The 19384-nt window shown below is 47.9% G+C and overlaps 1 protein-coding gene across 3 annotated transcripts in view; it reads right to left on the minus strand.

The window, feature by feature from the left end:
- Positions 1-19152, minus strand: part of Fam20a (FAM20A, golgi associated secretory pathway pseudokinase) — a 60378-nt gene extending 41226 nt beyond the window's left edge. Inside the window, exons 1-2 of one of the 3 annotated variants that reach the window (XM_039086178.2) lie at positions 18061-18182; positions 3998-4183 (exon numbers count right to left, since the gene is read on the minus strand). Coding sequence is in view for 1 of the 3 variants with exons in the window: in NM_001012237.2 (NP_001012237.1) it covers positions 18061-18464 (404 nt within the window). In the remaining 2 variants the exon portion in view is untranslated. Of the gene's footprint in view, positions 1-3997; positions 4184-18060 lie in introns of all 3 variants that reach the window. The other 2 variants (XR_005489861.2, NM_001012237.2) reach the window with 2 other exon arrangements.
- Between the last annotated feature and the right edge of the window lie 232 nt (positions 19153-19384).

The following is a 19384-nucleotide window of genomic DNA, read 5'->3' on the forward strand; positions in this document are numbered from 1 at the left end:
TTCCCTTCTCGACATGAGCGGTCAACCATGTGGTTGGAAAATTTATTGAGAAATTTAATGCTTTTTTTTTTTTCTTTTGGTCTTCTGGAATTTTCTACACTTCTGTTATAAGAAGGCAACTGGGCCTTCATGCTTCCTTGTCTAAAGGGCGATTATGATTCAGAACCGACTGGAAGCTGAAACAGCAGACTGGCTCTCTTTCCTCCTTCTGTTTCATTTTTCTGAAAGTCCCGATTGGGTGAAGGAATGTGCTGTGTGGATTGGCAGGGAGAAGGAAGTGGACAAAAGTCGGGAGAAGCATGAAGCATTCTTCAAGTCAGGGGAGGGAATTTGCCTGTGGGCCTCTGCTGAAGAGGACCTGGCTGGTACCAAGAAAGACTCATTTTAGGCACCAGGAATTCAGTCTCAACCAATAGTCTTGTGCTGGACCCCAACCGAGAGGTGACAGCATCACCCATATGCATGGGCTGGGATGTGCTCTCTGCAAATGTCACAAGACCTGGACCCTAAGGACATTGGCCCTAAGGGGGGGGGTCTGCTAGAAGGAGGTCTGTGGTGTCTGAGATGCAGTTTGCAGCCGTCTTAATAGAAAGGGGGCTTTGATTTGATTTCTGGAGAACGAGGCAGATCTTCATTTCTTTTCCGATCGCACTGGTGGCGCACGATCCAGCTACCCGTTTACCTCCCGTGTGAGTCAGACTCCGTTTGGTTCGGGTACAGTAGTAACACTTAAGTCTTCAAACCTCAGTGACTTGCTACCACCATGACAGATTTCTGTTATGCTGCGCGACTAGCCAAGGTCATTAGGGATTCCACTCCGTAAAATGGCTTGAAGCCCGTTTGATAGACACAAAGGATCTCGAGGACATGGACCTCAGGGTCCTCGAAGCAAGGAGTGGAACCGTGGGGTTCAGCCCTGGCTTCCCAATACTTTGTCACGTAGTGACGTTGGCAGCTGCAGTTGACATCATGCCATTAGCTAGAGCTGGTCACAGGACCCACCCACTGGCCTGGCATCAGGCACACACACACACACACACACACACACACGTTACGGCTATGCGTCGTAATGCCTCTGCTATAGGATTTCTTTTAACTTAACGCCATCAATATTGCACATTTGTGTAGCACTCCTTGAAGGCAGAGTTTTGGGCCATTTGAATAGATTATCTTACTCTAGAACCCTCCAACCCGGAAGAGGATTAAGGTCCACAAGTAGAAGTAATAACGGTTAAGTGGAAGCTTAATATGAAGCTGGGTTTTGACCACAGCCTTTCCCGCTCTTCCCCAGTAGCTTGAGAGAAACTGATGCCTTGTCAAGAATTTAATTTGACGGGGATGCAAATTAGCACAGCCACTATGGAAATCAGCCTCAGGAAACTAAAAATAGACACGACCCAGCCATACCACTTGGGTATTTATCCAGTACTTAGAACGGAGACACCTGCCCACAGTTCTGTTAGCCCCAAGATAGGAAACCAGTCCAGATGCTCATCAACAGATGGATGGAGAAAATGGGGTGCAGATATACGCATGCACCTACACGGGGGCTAAAGAAAAATTAACTTATGTCATTCGCAAGAATATTGCCGGGAAGTGGACGGCATCGTGCTACGATAGGTAAACCGTGCCTCCATGCGCAGAGTCTAGACTTAAAAAGTGACATAAAAGTAGAAGGGGGACTGTTGGTGGGGAGTCAGGGCGGGAGGAAATAAGAAAGGGTGACAGGAAGGGAAAAGGACACACTGTCTGCTCCCTTTCCTATGTGGAACTAAGGTTTACATATCCTATGCAGAGGGCACAGGGGAAGTTAATGAGTGACTCTGAGTGTCAGGCAATGATACACCCTTGCGAAAGGAACACAATGAAACCCAACGTTTTTGTGCGCTAAAACATTAATAAGGAAGCTGATTGATGCCACTTTCCTGCACACAGTGATTGTGGTGTGGGGAAACACAGGGGTTTGTCATCCGTTTGCTGTTTGAAAAAGCAAGAACGGCATGGACATTTAGTGAGATGATTACCAAAAAAGTCCCCGTTTCCTGACGCATAGTCCTCCCTCGGTGACGAGGACACGTTGCTTCCTCTCCCCAAGAGCTGGAATCTGGATGTGTTGCAACGGGGCCTCTTCACTGCCTGGTGCTGGCCTTGCCCTGACCCTGTACGTGCACAGCCCTGGCTCAGCTATTGCGTAATACCTATCCAGAGGGTGGTGTGGCTTGTGGAGAGGGACCCAAATGAGAATGTGCACATCATAGACTGTCCTTGGGCTGCAGACCACAGGGACTTCTGTCCCGATGAGGAAAATAGACGAATCAAATCTCAGAGCAACCAGAGACCCGGAATGGGTCTGAACAAAGGCAATGGGTAAACTTGACACAACCCTGACTTTATTCCTCACACTGTTTAGGTAACATCGCAATTTTAACCCATTCAAACCTCACTGGAGCTCGTGATGGTATCAGCATGGTTTTATTCTCTCCATTGTAAGGATTTGGGAGCCAGGAACTGGTGCCAATGGCTGTGGCACTGTCAGCAACCGGCCTTATGACAAATTCCTGCTTATGACAGACTCCAAGCAGGACACCAGAATTTTTTTTTTTTTTTTGAGCTGGGGACCGAACCCAGGGCCTTGTGCTTGCTAGGCAAGCGCTCTACCACTGAGCTAAATCCCCGCCCCCAGGACACCAGAATTTGATCCAGAGATCCCACCAGTACTGACCCACTATCAACACAGACTACTACAGCTTACACTTCCATGGAAATAAATCTGCCTCCCTAATGTCTGAGCTTCAAAGAGGAGAATCGATGCCCCAGACAACTGGGCAGTATGCCTCTTGAACTCGTGTTCATCTGGTCTTTGGTTCTATGACCTGGCTGAAATGAAGTTGAACTCAGTGTTACATTTCAGGTCTACAGTTGAAAATGTCTGAACTGAAACAACCCAGTGTGTGTGTGTGTGTGTGTGTGTGTGTGTGTGTGTGTGTGTGTGTGTGTGTCTGTCTGTCTGTCTGTCTGTCTTTCTCTCTCTGTGTGTCTGTCTCTCTGTGTATCTGTCTTCTGCCTCTATGTCTGTCTCTCTTCTTTCTCTCTCTGTGTGTTTTCTGCCTCTGTGTCTATCTCTGTCTCTGTCTGGCTCTCTGGATGTCTCTCTGTCTCTCTCTGTGTTTCTGTCTCTCTGTGTCTCCGTCTGTCTGTCTGTCTCTGTCTCTGTGTCTTTCTATGGGCATGTCCGTCTGTCTGTCTGTCTGTCCGTCTGTCTGTCTGTCTCTGTCTCTGTGTCTTTCTATGGGCGTGTCTGTCTATCTGTCTGTCTGTCTGTCTCTGTCTCTGTGTCTTTCTATGGGCATGTCCGTCTGTCTGTCTCTCTGTCTGTCTCTGTCTCTGTGTCTTTCTATCGCATGTCTGTCTGTCTGTCTGTCTGTCTGTCTCTGTCTCTGTGTCTTTCTATGGGCCTGTCTGTCTGTCTGTCTGTCTCTGCTCTCTGTGTCTGTTTATGTCTCTGTCTTCCTGTGTCCCTGACTTTCTATGTCTCTGTCTCTCTCTGTGTCTCTCTATGTCTCTCTCTCTCTCTCTCTCTCTCTCTCTCTCTCTCTCTCTCTCTCTGTATGTGTGTGTGTCTGCAGGAGCGTGTGTGTATGCATGAACATGTGAGTATGTTTGTGAGAGCCAGAGGACAGTCTATGGTTCCTCAGACATTGTCCACCTTGTTAGCTCTTGAGACAGGGTCCCTCACTGACCTGAGGCTATGTTCTGAAAGCTCAGGAATCTATTTCAGGAATTTCCACCTCCCCAGCACTGAGATCAGCACCTTCCACCCAGCCCCCACTTTTCTTTTACGTGGATTCTGGAGATGGACTCAGGTTCTTATAGCAACAGTACAAGGACCTGGCTCCCTGTGCCCAAAACATCTCCCGACACGGAAGTCTAGCTATTTTGTGTAACCGAGCCTGAATGAGCCTTTTCCTTAGTCTGAATATATAGATAACAAGAGTACCTTCACACGGAGTTCTGAGGGTTAAATGATACACTGTTTTAACACTGTCCCAAGCAGGAAGAGCTGTCATATGTCAGCTGCCTCCTCTGTATGGCAAGGTCCATAGAGGTACGGCTTGAGGGAAAAGGTCTTCGTAAGTCGAGGTCAGCTTGTTTTGCTAGTCAAAGAGAGGGAGCTCTCTAAAATCTGCAGAAAGAGGAGATAGAAATAGATAGATGACAGATAGATAGGTAGTTGATGATAGAGGACAGATGATAGATAAATACAAAGACACATAGATACATATATAGATGGATGGATGGATGGATGGATGGATGGAGAAAATGTTTCTGAAACACGTGAACACACTACAGCGAGAGATTACTCTATGTTCTCTATCCACCTCCAAGCTCTAGGTATTTGACATTGAACGTTGCGGGAGAGATTGCTCCCTACTTTCTTTGTGGAAGGGTCAGCTCTGTCTAAGTCAGACAAAGGGCAATCACCAGCCTGCAAGTGTGGGTGAATTTTTCTTGGCATGGGAGACCACGGACATTGTTTCTTCACTCTTAACCCAACCACCAAACACAAACGGAGAGGGCCGACTATTGCTTGGGAACCAAATAACTCACATGGAATGCTAGCGGAAAACCAGCTGGTGGTCTTTCACTACTGGTGACTCAGTGTTGAAACCAGTGTTGAGGGAATCCCAGCTCCCCTTTGGATTCATATTACACCCTCCTCCACAGACCAGAGAAACTCAGGCTCCAGGAAATAAGCCTCAGGTTACACAGCACATACGGGGCAGCCATAATGGAGCTCAGGAACTGCCTACTGAGCCCCTTAAACTGTCTCGTTCACTCACTTATCCATCCATCCATCCATCCATCCATCCATCCATCCATCCATCCATCCACTTATCTGATATTTTATGAACACCTATGCTGTACAAGTGGTATTTTAGGTACTAGAACAAACACACCTTCACCCTTCTATGAATGTCTTCTGGCTATTGTAGGTAGTCATCATAAATTTGGTGGCTCGAAACAACATATTCTTTCACAGCTTGAATCTAAGAGTCTGAAAGACATGTCAGTAATGCTGAACTCCTTTTGGGGCTCTATGTGAGTGTCTATTTCTCTGTTTCTCCAGCTTCTGGTGACCATGATTGTCATCTTGGACACCTCATTCCAGTCTCTGTCTGCATGGCCACCTCCTTTGTGTTTACTCTCTCTCTTATAAGGACGCTTGGCAATGGATTTGTGGGGGTGGGGAGGCATCTTGATAGTCTACAATGAGCTTTCATTTTAACTTAATTAAATCAATCAAAAGTTATTTTTGACTTAATTACTTAAATGACTCCCCCTGCTTCCCAGAGTGAGATGCTAGTCCCAGGACCCAGGAGTTAAAATGTGGAACCCTCATTCAACCCAAGAAATCCTTAGGAAGCCTAGGATCCAGTGAGGTTATTCAATAAACAAGACTGTAACAAGTTGTGTTGGAAAGTTAAATGGGGCTTGGGGAAAAGAAACACCCAGGATTCCCTTTGGTTGGTAACATAGAACATTTTTTTCTTTGAAAAGGTGACCTAGACAAGTGGAAGAGTTAGCTGGCTGACTCTGGGAGAGTTGAGCTCTTCTGGTGTACCTGCTCATTAAATCATAACCTTGTCAGTAGGTAATGTTTCCAATGAGAGGAGCACAGAGCTCCTTATCAGGAGATCGGGGAAGATGTACTTCTCATGCATATAGATGAAATGGTTTTACTATCACAAAGTATAAATCGTCTTTGTAGATCATGGACTCCATGGTTGCCAAAGAAAGGGGGTCATGGCTTGTACAGATATAATACAAAAATGTATAAATCCAAGCTTATAAGCTTTTGGCTGACTTCTATCTCTTAATGGGTTTAGAACTAACAGCAGTACAGAATGTTGCCCAATGGGGGTATCTGGTTGTTTCGCTTTGTAATGAGTTTATCTTGGAGAGGCCACTGATACATCAGGCAGTCAACGATCACGTTATTGATCAGGTTTTCATCTGATTATAATCGATTTAACTTTTTCCCAGCCCCTAAATTTGCAGCCACATCCATGGCATATTGATTGATTAATTACACATTGTCTTATTACAGCAGACTTGAAAGTGAAGTCTGAGAAGAATCTAGCTGGCCTGGGGACCTTTGGTTTCTCTTTGGACAGAGGTCAGTGGCTTTGAGTTCACTTTCTTGCCTGTTTAACTCTACGACCTACGACAGAACCATTTGTTCCTATGTCCCACTTCAGTTGATTTCTGATTCTGTTTCTTTGCACTGAATGACAACCTTGAGAAGCTGCAGTCCAGGCGCTCTTGGAGTTTTAGCTTAATGCAGCTGTCAGTCAAGTGTCGAGATCGGAAGCTCCATTGAAAAGATAAGGCTCGGGGGTTGGGGATTTAGCTCAGCGGTAGAGCGCTTGCCTAGCGAGCGCAAGGCCCTGGGTTCGGTCTCTAGCTCTGAAAAAAAAGAAAGAAAAAAAAAAGAAAAGATAAGACTCGTGGAGAATGGTCCAAATGATGGCTGATGTCCACTGCCCTGTAGCATCAAGACTTTACCTTCTTTCCTTTGGTGTGATAAGGACCCAGCCATGGGTCTGGGTGAACATAATTCCACAAGACGTGATGCTGAGGGCCATCTTGGGGGGGGGTGCCCTAAGGATGTGGAGGAGTATGGCAGCTCTTATGCAACATTATGACTTGTGGTGGTGGTGACAGTGCCAGTGGCAGTGGTGGTGATAGTGATGGGGGTTAAGACAGGAGGGCTTTGGGATGACACTCTTTTGCTGAGTCACCTCGAGGAATTGATGTGCTTTTGTGGGCCTCTGTCTTATAGACATGGCTAGTGGTTTATAAGCAGAACTGATTCTGGCATTTTTCTTGGCAAAGACTATGAGAAACTCCTTATACCCAGATCCACTGATCTTGAATCTCATTTTCTCTTTGACCTAATTTTCAGCTCTTTTTTTTTTTTATTTTATATCGCAACAGTCATGATTATTTTATGATATATCTGAAAGCTTATCTGATGGGTAATATTTGATTCTGTTTTATCAAAAAGGTTTCAAAAACCCATTTAAATTGGCCACTATACAGAGTTTGTATTTGTAATGAAACATATCCAGGGCTGAATGGTGACTTCCCAAATACATTTCTGACCCGCTCCCCTTGAGCTTGTAAACACGTCTTTCTTTGGAAAAAGACTCTTTGTGGATGAAAATTAGTTCTTGAGAAGAGATAATCTTGTATTATGTTGATGGGTCATGGATTTAATGACAAGAGTCTTGGAAGGGAAAGATAGACAAAGAGACATGTACACACAGACAAGAGAGGAGACAGATACACAAAGGCAGAAGAAGAGACATGTCTACATGGACAGGAGAGGATACAGGTACACAGAGACAGGAGAGGAGACAGGTACACAGAGACAGGAGAGGAGACAGGTCCACAGAGACAGGAGAGGAGACAGGTCCACACAGACAGGAGAGGAGACAGGTACACAGAGACAGGAGAGGAGACAGGTCCACACAGACAGGAGAGGAGACAGGTCCACACAGACAGGAGAGGAGACAGGTACACAGAGACAGGAGAGGAGACAGGTACATACAGACAGGAGAGGAGACAGGTACAGACAGACAGGAGAGGAGACAGGTACACAGAGACAGCAGAAGAGACAGGTACACATAAGCATGGAAGAGATGTGGCCATGAAGCCCATTATAAGGTGTTCATGTGTGCCACTGACTCCTAGACATTGGAAGAAGCAAGACTCAAACCTCCCTGGAGCCTCTGGAGGAAGGCTTTTGGCTGGCACCCAGGCTGCATCGCTCCAGAGCAAAGGGGTGCTGTTTGAAGGCACCGTCAATGGCACAGATGATGCAACATGTTACAGCAGCCTCGGTAACAAAGACAGTGCCTGATTCCCCCGTGCTTGGGAATTGCAGGGTGGTCCCAAGGCTTCCAAATGGCTAGAAGCATGACGTCTCAGGCACCCAGCCGGGACTGCGTGGATTGTGAAGAGTCTCCGTAGAGAGCTTGAGGATAGGGAGGACAGAAACATTTATAGTAGGAAATCTACCTCATGGATTTTTGTCTTCCGATAGCAAACTGTCCTAGGAGACCCATTCATTGTTTCTCGGTACAGCCTTAAAAATTATTATACATTAAAGTAACATTGCAATTGTAAGTATAGGACACACACTTTTCCTCCATATTGCTTTGGGGCCATGGAGGTGCACTGAGGCCATTATTATTTATTTATTTATTTATTTATTTATTTATTTATTTATTTATTTATTTATTTAATGGCGTGATGGTTAATAACGATAGGACCTAGACTCACCCAAGAAATGGACCTCTGGGCAGGTGAGTGAGGTAGCTTTTAGATTAAATTAATTGAGGCAGGAAGATCCAACTTCAATGTGCGTTGGCAGAATTTTATGGGCTAGGGGACTCCAATGGACTAAAGTAAGAGAAGGAGCCAAGAGTTTTACCTCTGTATCAGCGGACGACAGGAAGAGGATATGAGCCACTAGGTCTTGTTTGAGCCTCTGAGACCTCAAAGCTCACCCCCCTAGTGGTGCCCCCAACATAGCCACCCCTACTCCGACACAGCCATACATCCCAATAGTGCCACTCCCTATGGATCTATGGGAGCCATTTTTATTCAACCCCCCACAGGCCCTATGCAGAGGCAACTGAAACTGTAGGGGCATCTGCACTTAAGAAACTGTGAATTGTCTGTTGGCTTTGGAAGGGGCTGTTCAGGCCAGTCTTACTGGCTGTATAACTAATACTTTGCTTGTTGGAGACTTCACTCTCTCTTTTTGCTATATAGCCCCGGTTGTCCTTGAACTTGGGATCCTCCTGCCTCAGACTCCTGAGTGAATAGGCTACAGGCACGTGCGTCATGTTCAGCTTCAGAACAGTCTTGTTCAGTAGGAAACTAGTTACATAGCTGGCTCTACATGTTCATGGTTTTAATGCTGACAATTATTATAGGTTGGACACCCTATCTGGAAATTTTTCAGTGTTGCTATGACAGGAGGGCAGCGACTTTTTCTCTAACTGATGTCATGTGGCGGAACACGGTCAGACCAGGCGTTCTAATCATCTGGTGCAAAGTTACCTTCAGGCTATGTGTGCAGGACACAGGTGTTACAAAGCCACCTATGTGTTTAGACACGTACCCAACCCCTACATCTCTCATTCTATATAAAAATGTCCGAAACCCAAAATGTTTTCAGCCTTGAGCATTTGGAGTGAGTGAGGCATTCTCAGCCCAAATCACCAATGTCCAACAGAGAAACGGAAAGACAGTGTTCTCTGGAAATTCTGTTACAGAACACAAACTCTTAATAAACCTCATAAGGAGAAACAAGTCTTTGTTATTGTTTCCTTTTTTCCAAATAAATAGATTCTTATTTACATCTCAATGGCATCGTCCCCTCTTTCCACCCCTCCTCATTGTTTCTAAATGTTACATTTGTTTCTTTTTTTTTTTTTCCCCCTCCGGAGCTGGGGACCAAACCCAGGGCCTTGTGCTTGCTAGGCAAGCGCTTTACCACTGAGCTAAATCCCCAACTTCTAAATGTTACATTTGTTATTAAGAGAGGAAGTGGATATATATTTAACCCCTTCAACCACAGCATCTGTTAGCCTTGGACATTGTTATTAACTTAGATTTATTTTTTTAAAATGTTTTTCTGGGTATGAACGCTTGCCTATATGTATTTATGTGCACCAGGTGAGTGTCTGGTGTCCTTGGAGGATTCCCTGGAACTGGAGTTACAGATGGTTGTAAGCCACCATGCAGTGCTGGTGGCTGGGAACTGAACCCTGGTCCTCTGGAAAAAGCAGCCAGCATGCTTATGTACTGAGCCAGAGCTCCAGCCCTGACGATTAGTGTTATATAATAAGAGAACCATAAAGAGCCGGTTTTGAGCTTCTGACTTCAAAGGAGGGGCGTCTAGAAGAAGCAGGACTTTCAGTCTACCTGTATAAACAGATTAAAGGAGTAAGGGGAGAGGAACTATTTTACCTCATGGAAGGATTGAGACTAGCTATGTCATCTAGGAGGCAGGGAAGCTAAGGAGGTTCAAAGAGGAGAGCCAAGAGACCTCTGGTTCTTGTCGGTCTGTGGAAAGAACGGCTCTGGACAGTAAGAACGGACACAGGAAGGGTGGAGACAGGCAAGGGTGCTGTGCTGAGCAGGAACAGGGTCAGGCCAAAGGTTGCTTCTACTGTGAGTTGCTGGCCCTCTCCTCCGGTTTGGCTTCTTGAACTTCTACGTTTGTTCCCTAGTCCTGCTTGAGCCACCTTGAATTGTATTTCTGGCTCCTGAAACCAAAGTAGCCTGATGGATGCGAGGAGTACTTTGCAAGTATAATGAACTATTTCCTAAGAGGGCGAACATATGCTCAGAATGCAAATTTGCATAATTCAAGGGAAAAATGTGGATCCTACCTGAACTCAGTGGGATAACAGTGACCCCAGTTAAAATCCCCTGCAACGAAACTTTGGTTAATATAAGAGGTTAGATTTGATTACAGAATTGGGGTCACTCAGTCTGACTCCTTTCCTGAGTGCTCAGGGGAGCACAGGATGCAGAAATAAGCACCACCCGTGGTGCGTTATTCTCAGGGTAAGAAAGACCGTGAGCTGAGCTGTGAGAACAGATCTGCCCTCTTCCTACAGGACCTGTGGCTTTTCTGCTGTTAAAGAGAAAAAGGGACCAGACTGCTACACACGCCCATCTCAACCGCTGAAGCTGAGACTTCCCCTGAGACGTGTGACTTGGTAGACCAGGAGAGATGATCTGTTCCTGTGTGTAGATTTTGGTTTGGTTAGCATCATCAAAAATGTTTACCTATGACCCAAGTGCTGGTGACTGACACAGGCTTAGTGTCTGAGAGCTGCGCTTAGCTTAGTGGATGGACAGCTTTGCTTTTCCTTGGTGTATGCCTTGGGCTTAATGGTGGAGTGGGTGCTTGGCAAGGGGGATCTAGATTGGGTTTGGCACCCCGTATGGTAAAATAACTCCAGGCCACCGTACTTTTTGTCATCCAGTTTCTCAGATATACTCTTCTATGCCAACGTGTGTGTGTGTGTGTGTGTGTGTGTGGTGTGTGTGTGTGTGTGTGTGAGAGAAAGAGAGAGAGACAGACAGACAGACACAGAGACAGACAGATGTACGTATGCATGCACACCTACCCACGCATGCATCAATGCACTCACGCCCATGCGCGAACCTGCATATGAATACAGAGGTCATAAGTCACCATTGGGTATCTTCCTAAATTGCTTTCCTTTTTTTTTTTTTTTTTTTTTTATATTTCTTAAAGACAGGTTCTCTGACTGAACCTGGAGCTCACCCATTTGTCTAGAGTGGCGAGGCAGCGAGTCCCCCTTGTCTCTGCCTCCCCGGTGTTAAAATTACAGGCGTGCACCACTGAGCCTACTGAGTTTGTGCAGAGGGCTCTCTCCCCACCTAGGCATCTCTCCAGCCCCTTGGCCAGCATTTCTGTATTTTGCTGGGTTTATTACAGACACAGGGCTTCTTGGGAACCACAGTTCCTCACTGCTCTGTTTCCTGTGGCACCACAAATTTATTATCTGGCTTATTACTAGTGAATTCAATAAAACAGGCCCTCGCTGGGACTCCACTTGGTCTCTTGTTGCTCCAGCCAAACTCTCCTGGCTGCCCTCAGGGCTTGGACCCTAAAGCCAGGCTTTACAGATGGAAAGTCTTGGACGCTGGCCTCTCCCCATAGCCCACAAACTCAATTCTGGCCCGATTTCCCACTTTCAGCCCCAGGACATTGTGCCAAGCGGCGGCACAAACAGCTAAGTGTATTTTCCATACTGTGGTTTTCGTTAGGCACATACACGAGTGCCTGCCTATGATAACAGGTAGTCATTTGTGCCCAGTAACTTCTGCTCCACTAAAGCCACAGCTGTTTAGAATGGTACCCCCGCTGGGCTTTAAGCCGTACGCAGGCGTACTTCAGCAGGACCCACAGTTTCTCATCAGCTTCCAGCTTAATGAATAATCACAAGAAAAATATAGGTGGGCACCTGCCAAGGGGCAGGGCAGGGACCGCTTTGGCACAGTCAAAGCCCCCGCGTTTCCCATTTTTATTCCATGCAAGGCTTCTTGGCTGCTCTTCCTAAGAAAGCCTAAGATGCTGAAGAAAGTCCTTCATCCCAGCAAATGACACCTTCTCAACTTTCCTTCTTGCCTGGCTCTCAGGTCTGAACTTGACTTGCTTCAGGCTCCTACCATGGGAAGTGAACCCAGATGCAAACCTCACGTTGGCTCATTGGGCTGGTTTCGCTTCAGATTTTCATAGGCGTCAGCGAGTCAGGTGGGGGTGACTTCACAGCTGGGATCTATTTTATCCAGTAGGAGACGATCTACTGGTAGCCTTAAGCCTTGGTGTCATCTGTTCACGATTATGCATTCCACAGATGTTTACTTGAGATCTACCCCATGGCAAACCTTGAAACAGATGTATGGGGGTGTGTGGTATGGTGTGTGGTTGTGGGCAAGCTTTCAGTGCCAAGAGCAAGGGGCCATTCATCTTCCCGCCTCCCTCCAAGACCCATGAAGTGAAGGTTGGGCATAGCAGATGATCAAGTAAAACCTTGTGGCATGTGTGTCAGAAGGCATACAGCCACAGAAGGACCAGTAAGGGTGCTGTCAGAGAGGACAATCCTGAAGAGTTCAGGCAATGGCTTCTGGACGTCAAAGGGTACCGGACAGGGGGAGGGCTAGGGAGCTGGTAGTTACAGACACGATTCTGGACCCAACTCTAAGGAAAGCCTGGTATGGTTGACTATGTGCCTGACTTGGACTGCTTTGTATAATGTTCTCATCCTGTTTCCTCCACTCAGTAGACCAAAGGGAAGCACCGTGTTCACTTATCACAGTCCTTAGAACCATCACAAATCCAGCAGCTTAAACACCTCCCCGCCCTACTTCACCTCCCAGTTCTGGAGGGCAGAGGCCCTGCTCTCAGTGGATATGTGACCTGCATGAGCTGAAGTTAAGGTCCCGATTGATCTGAATTCTTGTGTGGAGGCTCTGGGGAGTGTGGCATGGGGTATAACCTCTGTTGCCAGACCCTTTCCCATTGAGAGTGGGAATTCGTTTCCTGGTCGCAGGACCTAAATTTCTGTCTTCTTGCTGTGTGTCAGCAGGGGCCAACCTGGACTCTTAAAGGTCATTTATATTCCCTGCCAAATGCTCCCTGCCCCCTTCAAGTCAGTAGTACTAGTCAAACTCTCTGGTTTCCTCTTTGTCCATAAACTCAAGGGATCTTGAGTTAGGGATTTATGTGTTGGCATCAGCCCCATCAGAGAGTTCCCCTGTCCTGGGACATCTGCAAATATATTTAGAGCAGACACAAAAGGAATTGATAGGGGTAGGCATGTGTGTGTGTGTGTGTGTGTGTGTGTGTGTGTGTGTGTGTGTGTGTGTGTGTGCGTGCGCGCATATACCAGGGTTGGAAATCTTTGGAGCCCATCTAGGAAATCTCCTGACTACATGTACCTACTTCTACCGAACCTTGAGGCCAGAGTAATCAACTGTGTGTGTGTGTGTGTGTTTTTACACATATAAAAATAGCTACTTGAATTTCCAGAATCATTGAGAAAATGGTTGAGGTGAGAGAAGACAGCCAGGGACAGGAAATAATGGCATGGCTTCGGACTCTTGACCAAGCAAAGGTCTTCATTTTGATCTGTTTAGAAGCAGGATGTGCTACCCTCCTTCGAGGACCACCACTGATACTTCTCCTGATCCAGCCCTTTGTTGAGGGAGTGAGTCAGGGTACAACGAGAGAGGAGCCTGAACTGGTTTCCTGGACTAACTCACCCAGAAACCATCTGCTTGCGGCTTCTGATTCTGAGCAGAATAGAGCAGTCCCAGGTCTGGGAAACCATCAAGATGATAGCTTTTCCCAAACCAACCCAGCCAGGCTCTAATTAAGCTGGATGGAAATGAATCCTCACTCTGGTTGTTCACCATGCATAGGTCGAGGCTGGGGAGTATTCCCAAATCCTGGGCGGCCATATCTCTCTTTACCTAGCATTGCTGGACAAATACTCAGACAAAAGCCAACAAAAGCTAGCAGAGTCCTGCTGACTCTGGGAGGAAGGCCATTGTCAGTGACTGTTCATCTGGACTTCTGTCCACCCGAAGGCTGACCTGCTCTTGAGAAATGGATGTTGCAAATGGTCTGGAGGTAAGCCAGAAAGACCTACAGAGACACCGAGGAGGAAAGCAGAAGAGTGGAAGGGTGCCTTGCTCATAGCACAGAGCTGTGGGAGGAGAGAGCTAATCTTTTGAGATTCCTAGACTAGACAGTTCTTATTTCCAGCAGAACTCTTTCTTTCCTCTCCTGGCCTTTCCTCTCTATTTTCCTCTTGTCTGCCTTGCTTCTGGATCTTCTCAGAGCTTCCCCCAGAAAAACTTCAGCCAGCTTACTCCTCTTGAACAACTGTCATTTTTGAAAAGTTGCCCAGTCTCTTTGCTGTGATTTCTAAAGAGAGACTTTTGGGCCAGGGTTCTTTTCCGTGATGACAAGGAGGTAGGAGAGGGGAACTGGTAGAAGCTCGAGATGGAGAGACACTGACTCTGTGATTGCAGGCCAGTACCATGTTCCTGACATGGGAGGAAGACAGGAAGAAAAGCAGAGGTCGGAGAACTTATGCTTGTATTCCCGCTGCTGGAGTTGCTATGCAAAACAGGCATGACCCTATTTGACCTTGACCACCAAGACCAGAGGATTACGGAAGAACTGACCAAAGATATGCGGGCAAAAGGCCAGGACAAGCCTTCCAGTTTTGACATGTCCGTCCAAGAACAGATGTCTGGCGGGGACAGTGTGGACCACAGAAGTTCCAAGATCAGAGTGCCAGCATGGCTGCTGATGTGAACGGTTACCTGGGATCCAGGTAAGCCTCACTATTGCCGTGACGGCCAAGGACTAACAGCAAGTGCGGCACAGTTCTGCCTCATTGGTTTACGGCCTGAAAGAGTGATGCTGACATTTCCCTGTCCCCCTGCCTTTTTGATATTCCAGACAGGTGCCAGAGGTGTCACCAAGGTTGATGGAGCCTGGCACTGGTTTGCTCGCTGTGATCAGGAGCTGACAGCCTGACAGTGACACTTTCCCTGATTACATTTTAAACTTGGACTGCACCACACTTGGTTGCACTTCGAATAAGAGAGAGAGAGAGAGAGAGAGAGAGAGAGAGAGAGAGAGAGAGAGAAGCAGTAAGTCAAGGAAGGACTGTCGTATAAGGAGGTTTGCCCAGGAGCCAACCCCACTCAACACACAGCATCGCTTCCACAGTCCAACCTAACTAAAATACATCCGATGAACTGACATGGAATGAGGATCAAGACATTCAGGACAGCGCACAGACTCCATCTGGTACTGTGTGAAATCCAAAAGGAACGTTCAGGGGTCGGGAGTAGAAGGAGCCATTACATGCCCCCCTATTGGAAGTTGGCTCCCTTTGTCATTTCTTAATGTGGTAGCAAAAAAAAAAAAAAAATCACATTCCCTTCCAGGCAAAGGATGAAGAATGCTGATTTGGCTATGTTATTACCTCTGCCTCTCCTAATGTGCTAGACAGTTTGCTGATAGGTTTGTTTCCGGATAGCAATTAATGTTGGGTAATTATTGTCAGGGAAGCACCATTTAAATATCGCTAGCTTTAAAATGCTAGCAGGGTCGTGGCTACAAGCAAGGGCATGTCTGTGCAAGCCACAGTTGCCTAGACTACTCTTTATGCCTCCCTTGCGGCTGCCCATTCTAAATATCTGCTTCGGGGATCTGGATGCTTCTTTGCTCCGGGGTCCATGAACACATCCGTCCGTCCTCATAGTCACCAGGACACATGCCTTAGTCAGGGATGGTGTGACTACAGTAGAAGTTTTCTGAAGAGTCAAACTACACCAGCCAATAAGTCTTTTGGGTTCCATGTATCTGGAGACAGGCTCTCGTGTAGCCCTGACCTCCAACTCAGCAAGTAGACGACCTTGGATCCTGCACTTCCACTTTCTAACCCCCTGAGGATCAGGATCACAGATGTGCGCCTGGTTTATGGGATTCTGCAAACTGAACCAGGGCTTCCTGAATGCCAGGCAAGCGCTCTACCTACTGAGCTATACTCTGAGCGACTGCATTTTTAACGTGGGTGTAACCATAACCCATTTTCTTGTGGACGTCACCCTGTTGATAGCTACAGGACTCTTCAGGTGGAGGGAATGTGTTTTCTGTCTCAGAGGTCAAGGTTTGGCACAATCATCTACAGCTTCAACTTTCGAGCCCCCCATAGGACTTGACCTGGGAAACTGCTACGTTTAGTGATCGGCTGCAGACAAACAAGAAAGGTCCCCAGCCCCTACTGATTCCCTGTTAAAATGACCAACATTTCTGGGTAGTAAATTATGTGTGTGTGTGTGTGTGTGTGTGTGTGTGTGTGTTTACACACATTGTTAGAAGCAAGCTTAAAATCAGTTACTCAGCTCGGCGAGGAAGAATTTTGCTCTTCTCCCTAAATATTTCCCTGGAATCTCCTCCAGGGCCCAAGTAACGTAGGGGACTTTAAGGCGGCAGGATGAGACTAGGCAGACAAGCGTCCATGTTTACAATCGCAAGCAACTTTGCCCATAGCCTGAAGTTCTTGGATGATTTTTCTAAGGACAAGTTTCCCAGTTCACTGGTCCACAATGCTCCCACATTATTGATGAAATTAAGGGAATATTGAAAGCGACGGCACTTGAGAAGCAATCTTTTTATTGCATGCAATTAGCAACAGAATTGAGAACCGCTGTCTAATATAAAATCACCAGGCATGGAGGTGGCAAATGCAATTCGCTGTCTCGACGTCAGCCAATCCCTTTCAACCTCTTTCCCTTCATCCGAGGAAACTCTTCCCCACCCCCTCACGTTTTAGTCCCACCAATTAGTGAGAAAACAGTTAAATTTTGGGCTAGCCACAGAGTTCCAACTGGGACTTATAGTCTTCTCATCTTCCCGAGGGACTCTTAAAAACCACCCCTGCCACCTCATTCTGAAATCTCTTGTATTAACAGATGGGTGTGGCACGAACAGGGAACCCTGGATTCAAGTGACAGACAAGCTCTGGACTTTGAAACAGAGTCCTTAACTCATATGAGGGCTTTCTGTTCTAGGCTGGGGGACCTCCCAGTAATCACTACCTCACCATCTCGACAACACTCTTGTAAAAACACTTACATTTATCCCACTTTATCCAACATACTCTTGTAAAAACACTCTTAGACTTATCCTACATACTTTAATATTTAGCTGCAAATTTTGCTTCCAGCTTACAAAATTCCTAGGCCTCTACCAGCCCCCTGCCCCCTCCAGAAGCCTCACCCCAAATCATCACAATAATAAAAGATAACAAACTGCTTTCAGTTCGGGACATTGGCCAAAAACCCTGACAGATTCTGTTTAGAGAGCAACAGGGATTGGCCACATCAGACAGCTGAGCCTTTAACTGCTGTTCCAGTGACCTCTCTGGTCTCCAACCCTGAGCGGGGGTTGCCCAACAGGGACAGGGGACAAACACTGGGTCTTTGGGAATGTGGCAGTCAGTTCTGACCAAAGAGCGGAGGTCTGTGCTAAATTTGAGCCAGCCCTGCTCTCTGTTCGCAAAGTTCATTCTGGAAAACAAAAGCCACACACAACAGCTGTCCACAGCAGGACAGAGAGAAAGAAAGAGGCCAGAGAAAGCTTTGGACCAGGAGAGTAACTGGCTAGAGAACCGGGGAACTCAACGGGAGTGGCTGCGAGCATTTCTTTGCTGTTTCCTCACATGGAGATCTTACTATGGTCTGAAGTCGGCTACAGCTGCTGGGGTTCCAGATGGGGATCGAAGCCTAATGCCAGGCTGTGACGGCAGGGTGAAGCTCCCATAGCCCAGGATGGGAACAGACATGGGTAGATAGGGCGTGGAGAGTCACGCTAGGGAGTCTGGCGCCTGGGGGTCCCCCAGGCAGGGTCCTCACCTGTTCCAGCGGGCCACCTTCCTCCGGTAATACCGCAGCGCCTCCTGGCTGGCCAGGAGCCAGTCTTCGGGTCCCAGGAGAGGCGGATCCTCCAGGACTTGGTAGAGCGAGTGGGCGAAGAGGGCCTTCAGCTTAGAGCGCGGGGCAGGGTGGCCGCGGCTGGGATGCTCAACCCGGGGCAAGGCTCCTGAAAAGTTGTGCGAGGCGGTGCCAGGGTCCCGGGAGGCTGCGGCTGAGTGTAGGGACGTGGAGGGGGCGCGGCCGGAGCACGGGCAGCCAGCGGGGCGCTCTCCCGGCCCGAGCTGGCGCTGCACTTGCGGCCAGAGGTGGAAGTAGAGGTCGGCAGAGAAGAGCGCGCCCAGGAGCAGCAGGGCCAGCAGGCGGTCCCTGCGCAGTCCGGGCATGGCCCAAGCAGAGACCCGGAAAACACTTAGGGTGCAGACGGAAGAAGCTCCTGGAGTCCGGATGGGGCTGGAATGCTCACACAGGGGATTAGCTCCTCCTGGAAGGGTGTCTCCCCTGAACTTGGGGACCGCGTGCAGGAAGCTCACAGTGTTGACAGCGTCGTCTTTCTCGCCCAGTAGAGACGCGGGGTTGGGGTTCCCTGGCTACCCGGTTGTTATTTGAGTCTCTTTGCCCTGTGACCCCCTCCTTCAGGGGCCGCTCAGGTGGAAAGGTCCCCGGGACACGAGTGCTGGCTGGCTCTGGTGACCGGGTAGGGGCGATCACTGGAGGGAGCGAAAGGGAGCTCTCGCCCCCCTAGGAAAAGACTGGAGAGTCTGCGTAGCCTGGGGCGTCTCTTCCAAGGATGCTGTCGCTCCGCAGCTGCTGAGACAGCTCTAGCGGCTCCTCCTGCAGGCGGCAGGGACTCCCGTGCCCCAGGCTGCCAGGAGCGGAGGGAATGGAGAATTGAAGCAGGGGCGCCTCGGGGCGAGCTTGTCTTTGCGCCTAGACTCCTAGAGGCAGAGGTAAAGCCGAGCCTCCCTGCTGCCTGGCTTGGCCCGGCGCCGGTACCTCCGCCCACTCTTAGCTGGCACCTGCCTCTGGCGTAGCTTGCCAGCCAAACTCCCAATCCCTCTGCTGCCGGCTCTGCCCTTCCACCTTGCTTGTCATCAACCTTCTTCTCCTCCCATCCCCTCCTCCTTGCCCCTGGCCTCCTACTTTCCCTGCTCAGGGTTCTTCACACACACCCTGGTGAGCCCAAGAGAGGTGCGTTTGAGCCTTTTATTTCCAATTTTAGTTTTTAGGAAAAAAAAAAAAAAGGACAATGCCTTTCTTCCGTAAGCTTTGCCAGATGTGTGTATGGGGGTTTAGATTTCGTCTT

This window comes from Rattus norvegicus, chromosome 10, assembly GCF_036323735.1.
Source record: "Rattus norvegicus strain BN/NHsdMcwi chromosome 10, GRCr8, whole genome shotgun sequence".
Lineage (NCBI taxonomy): Eukaryota > Metazoa > Chordata > Mammalia > Rodentia > Muridae > Rattus > Rattus norvegicus.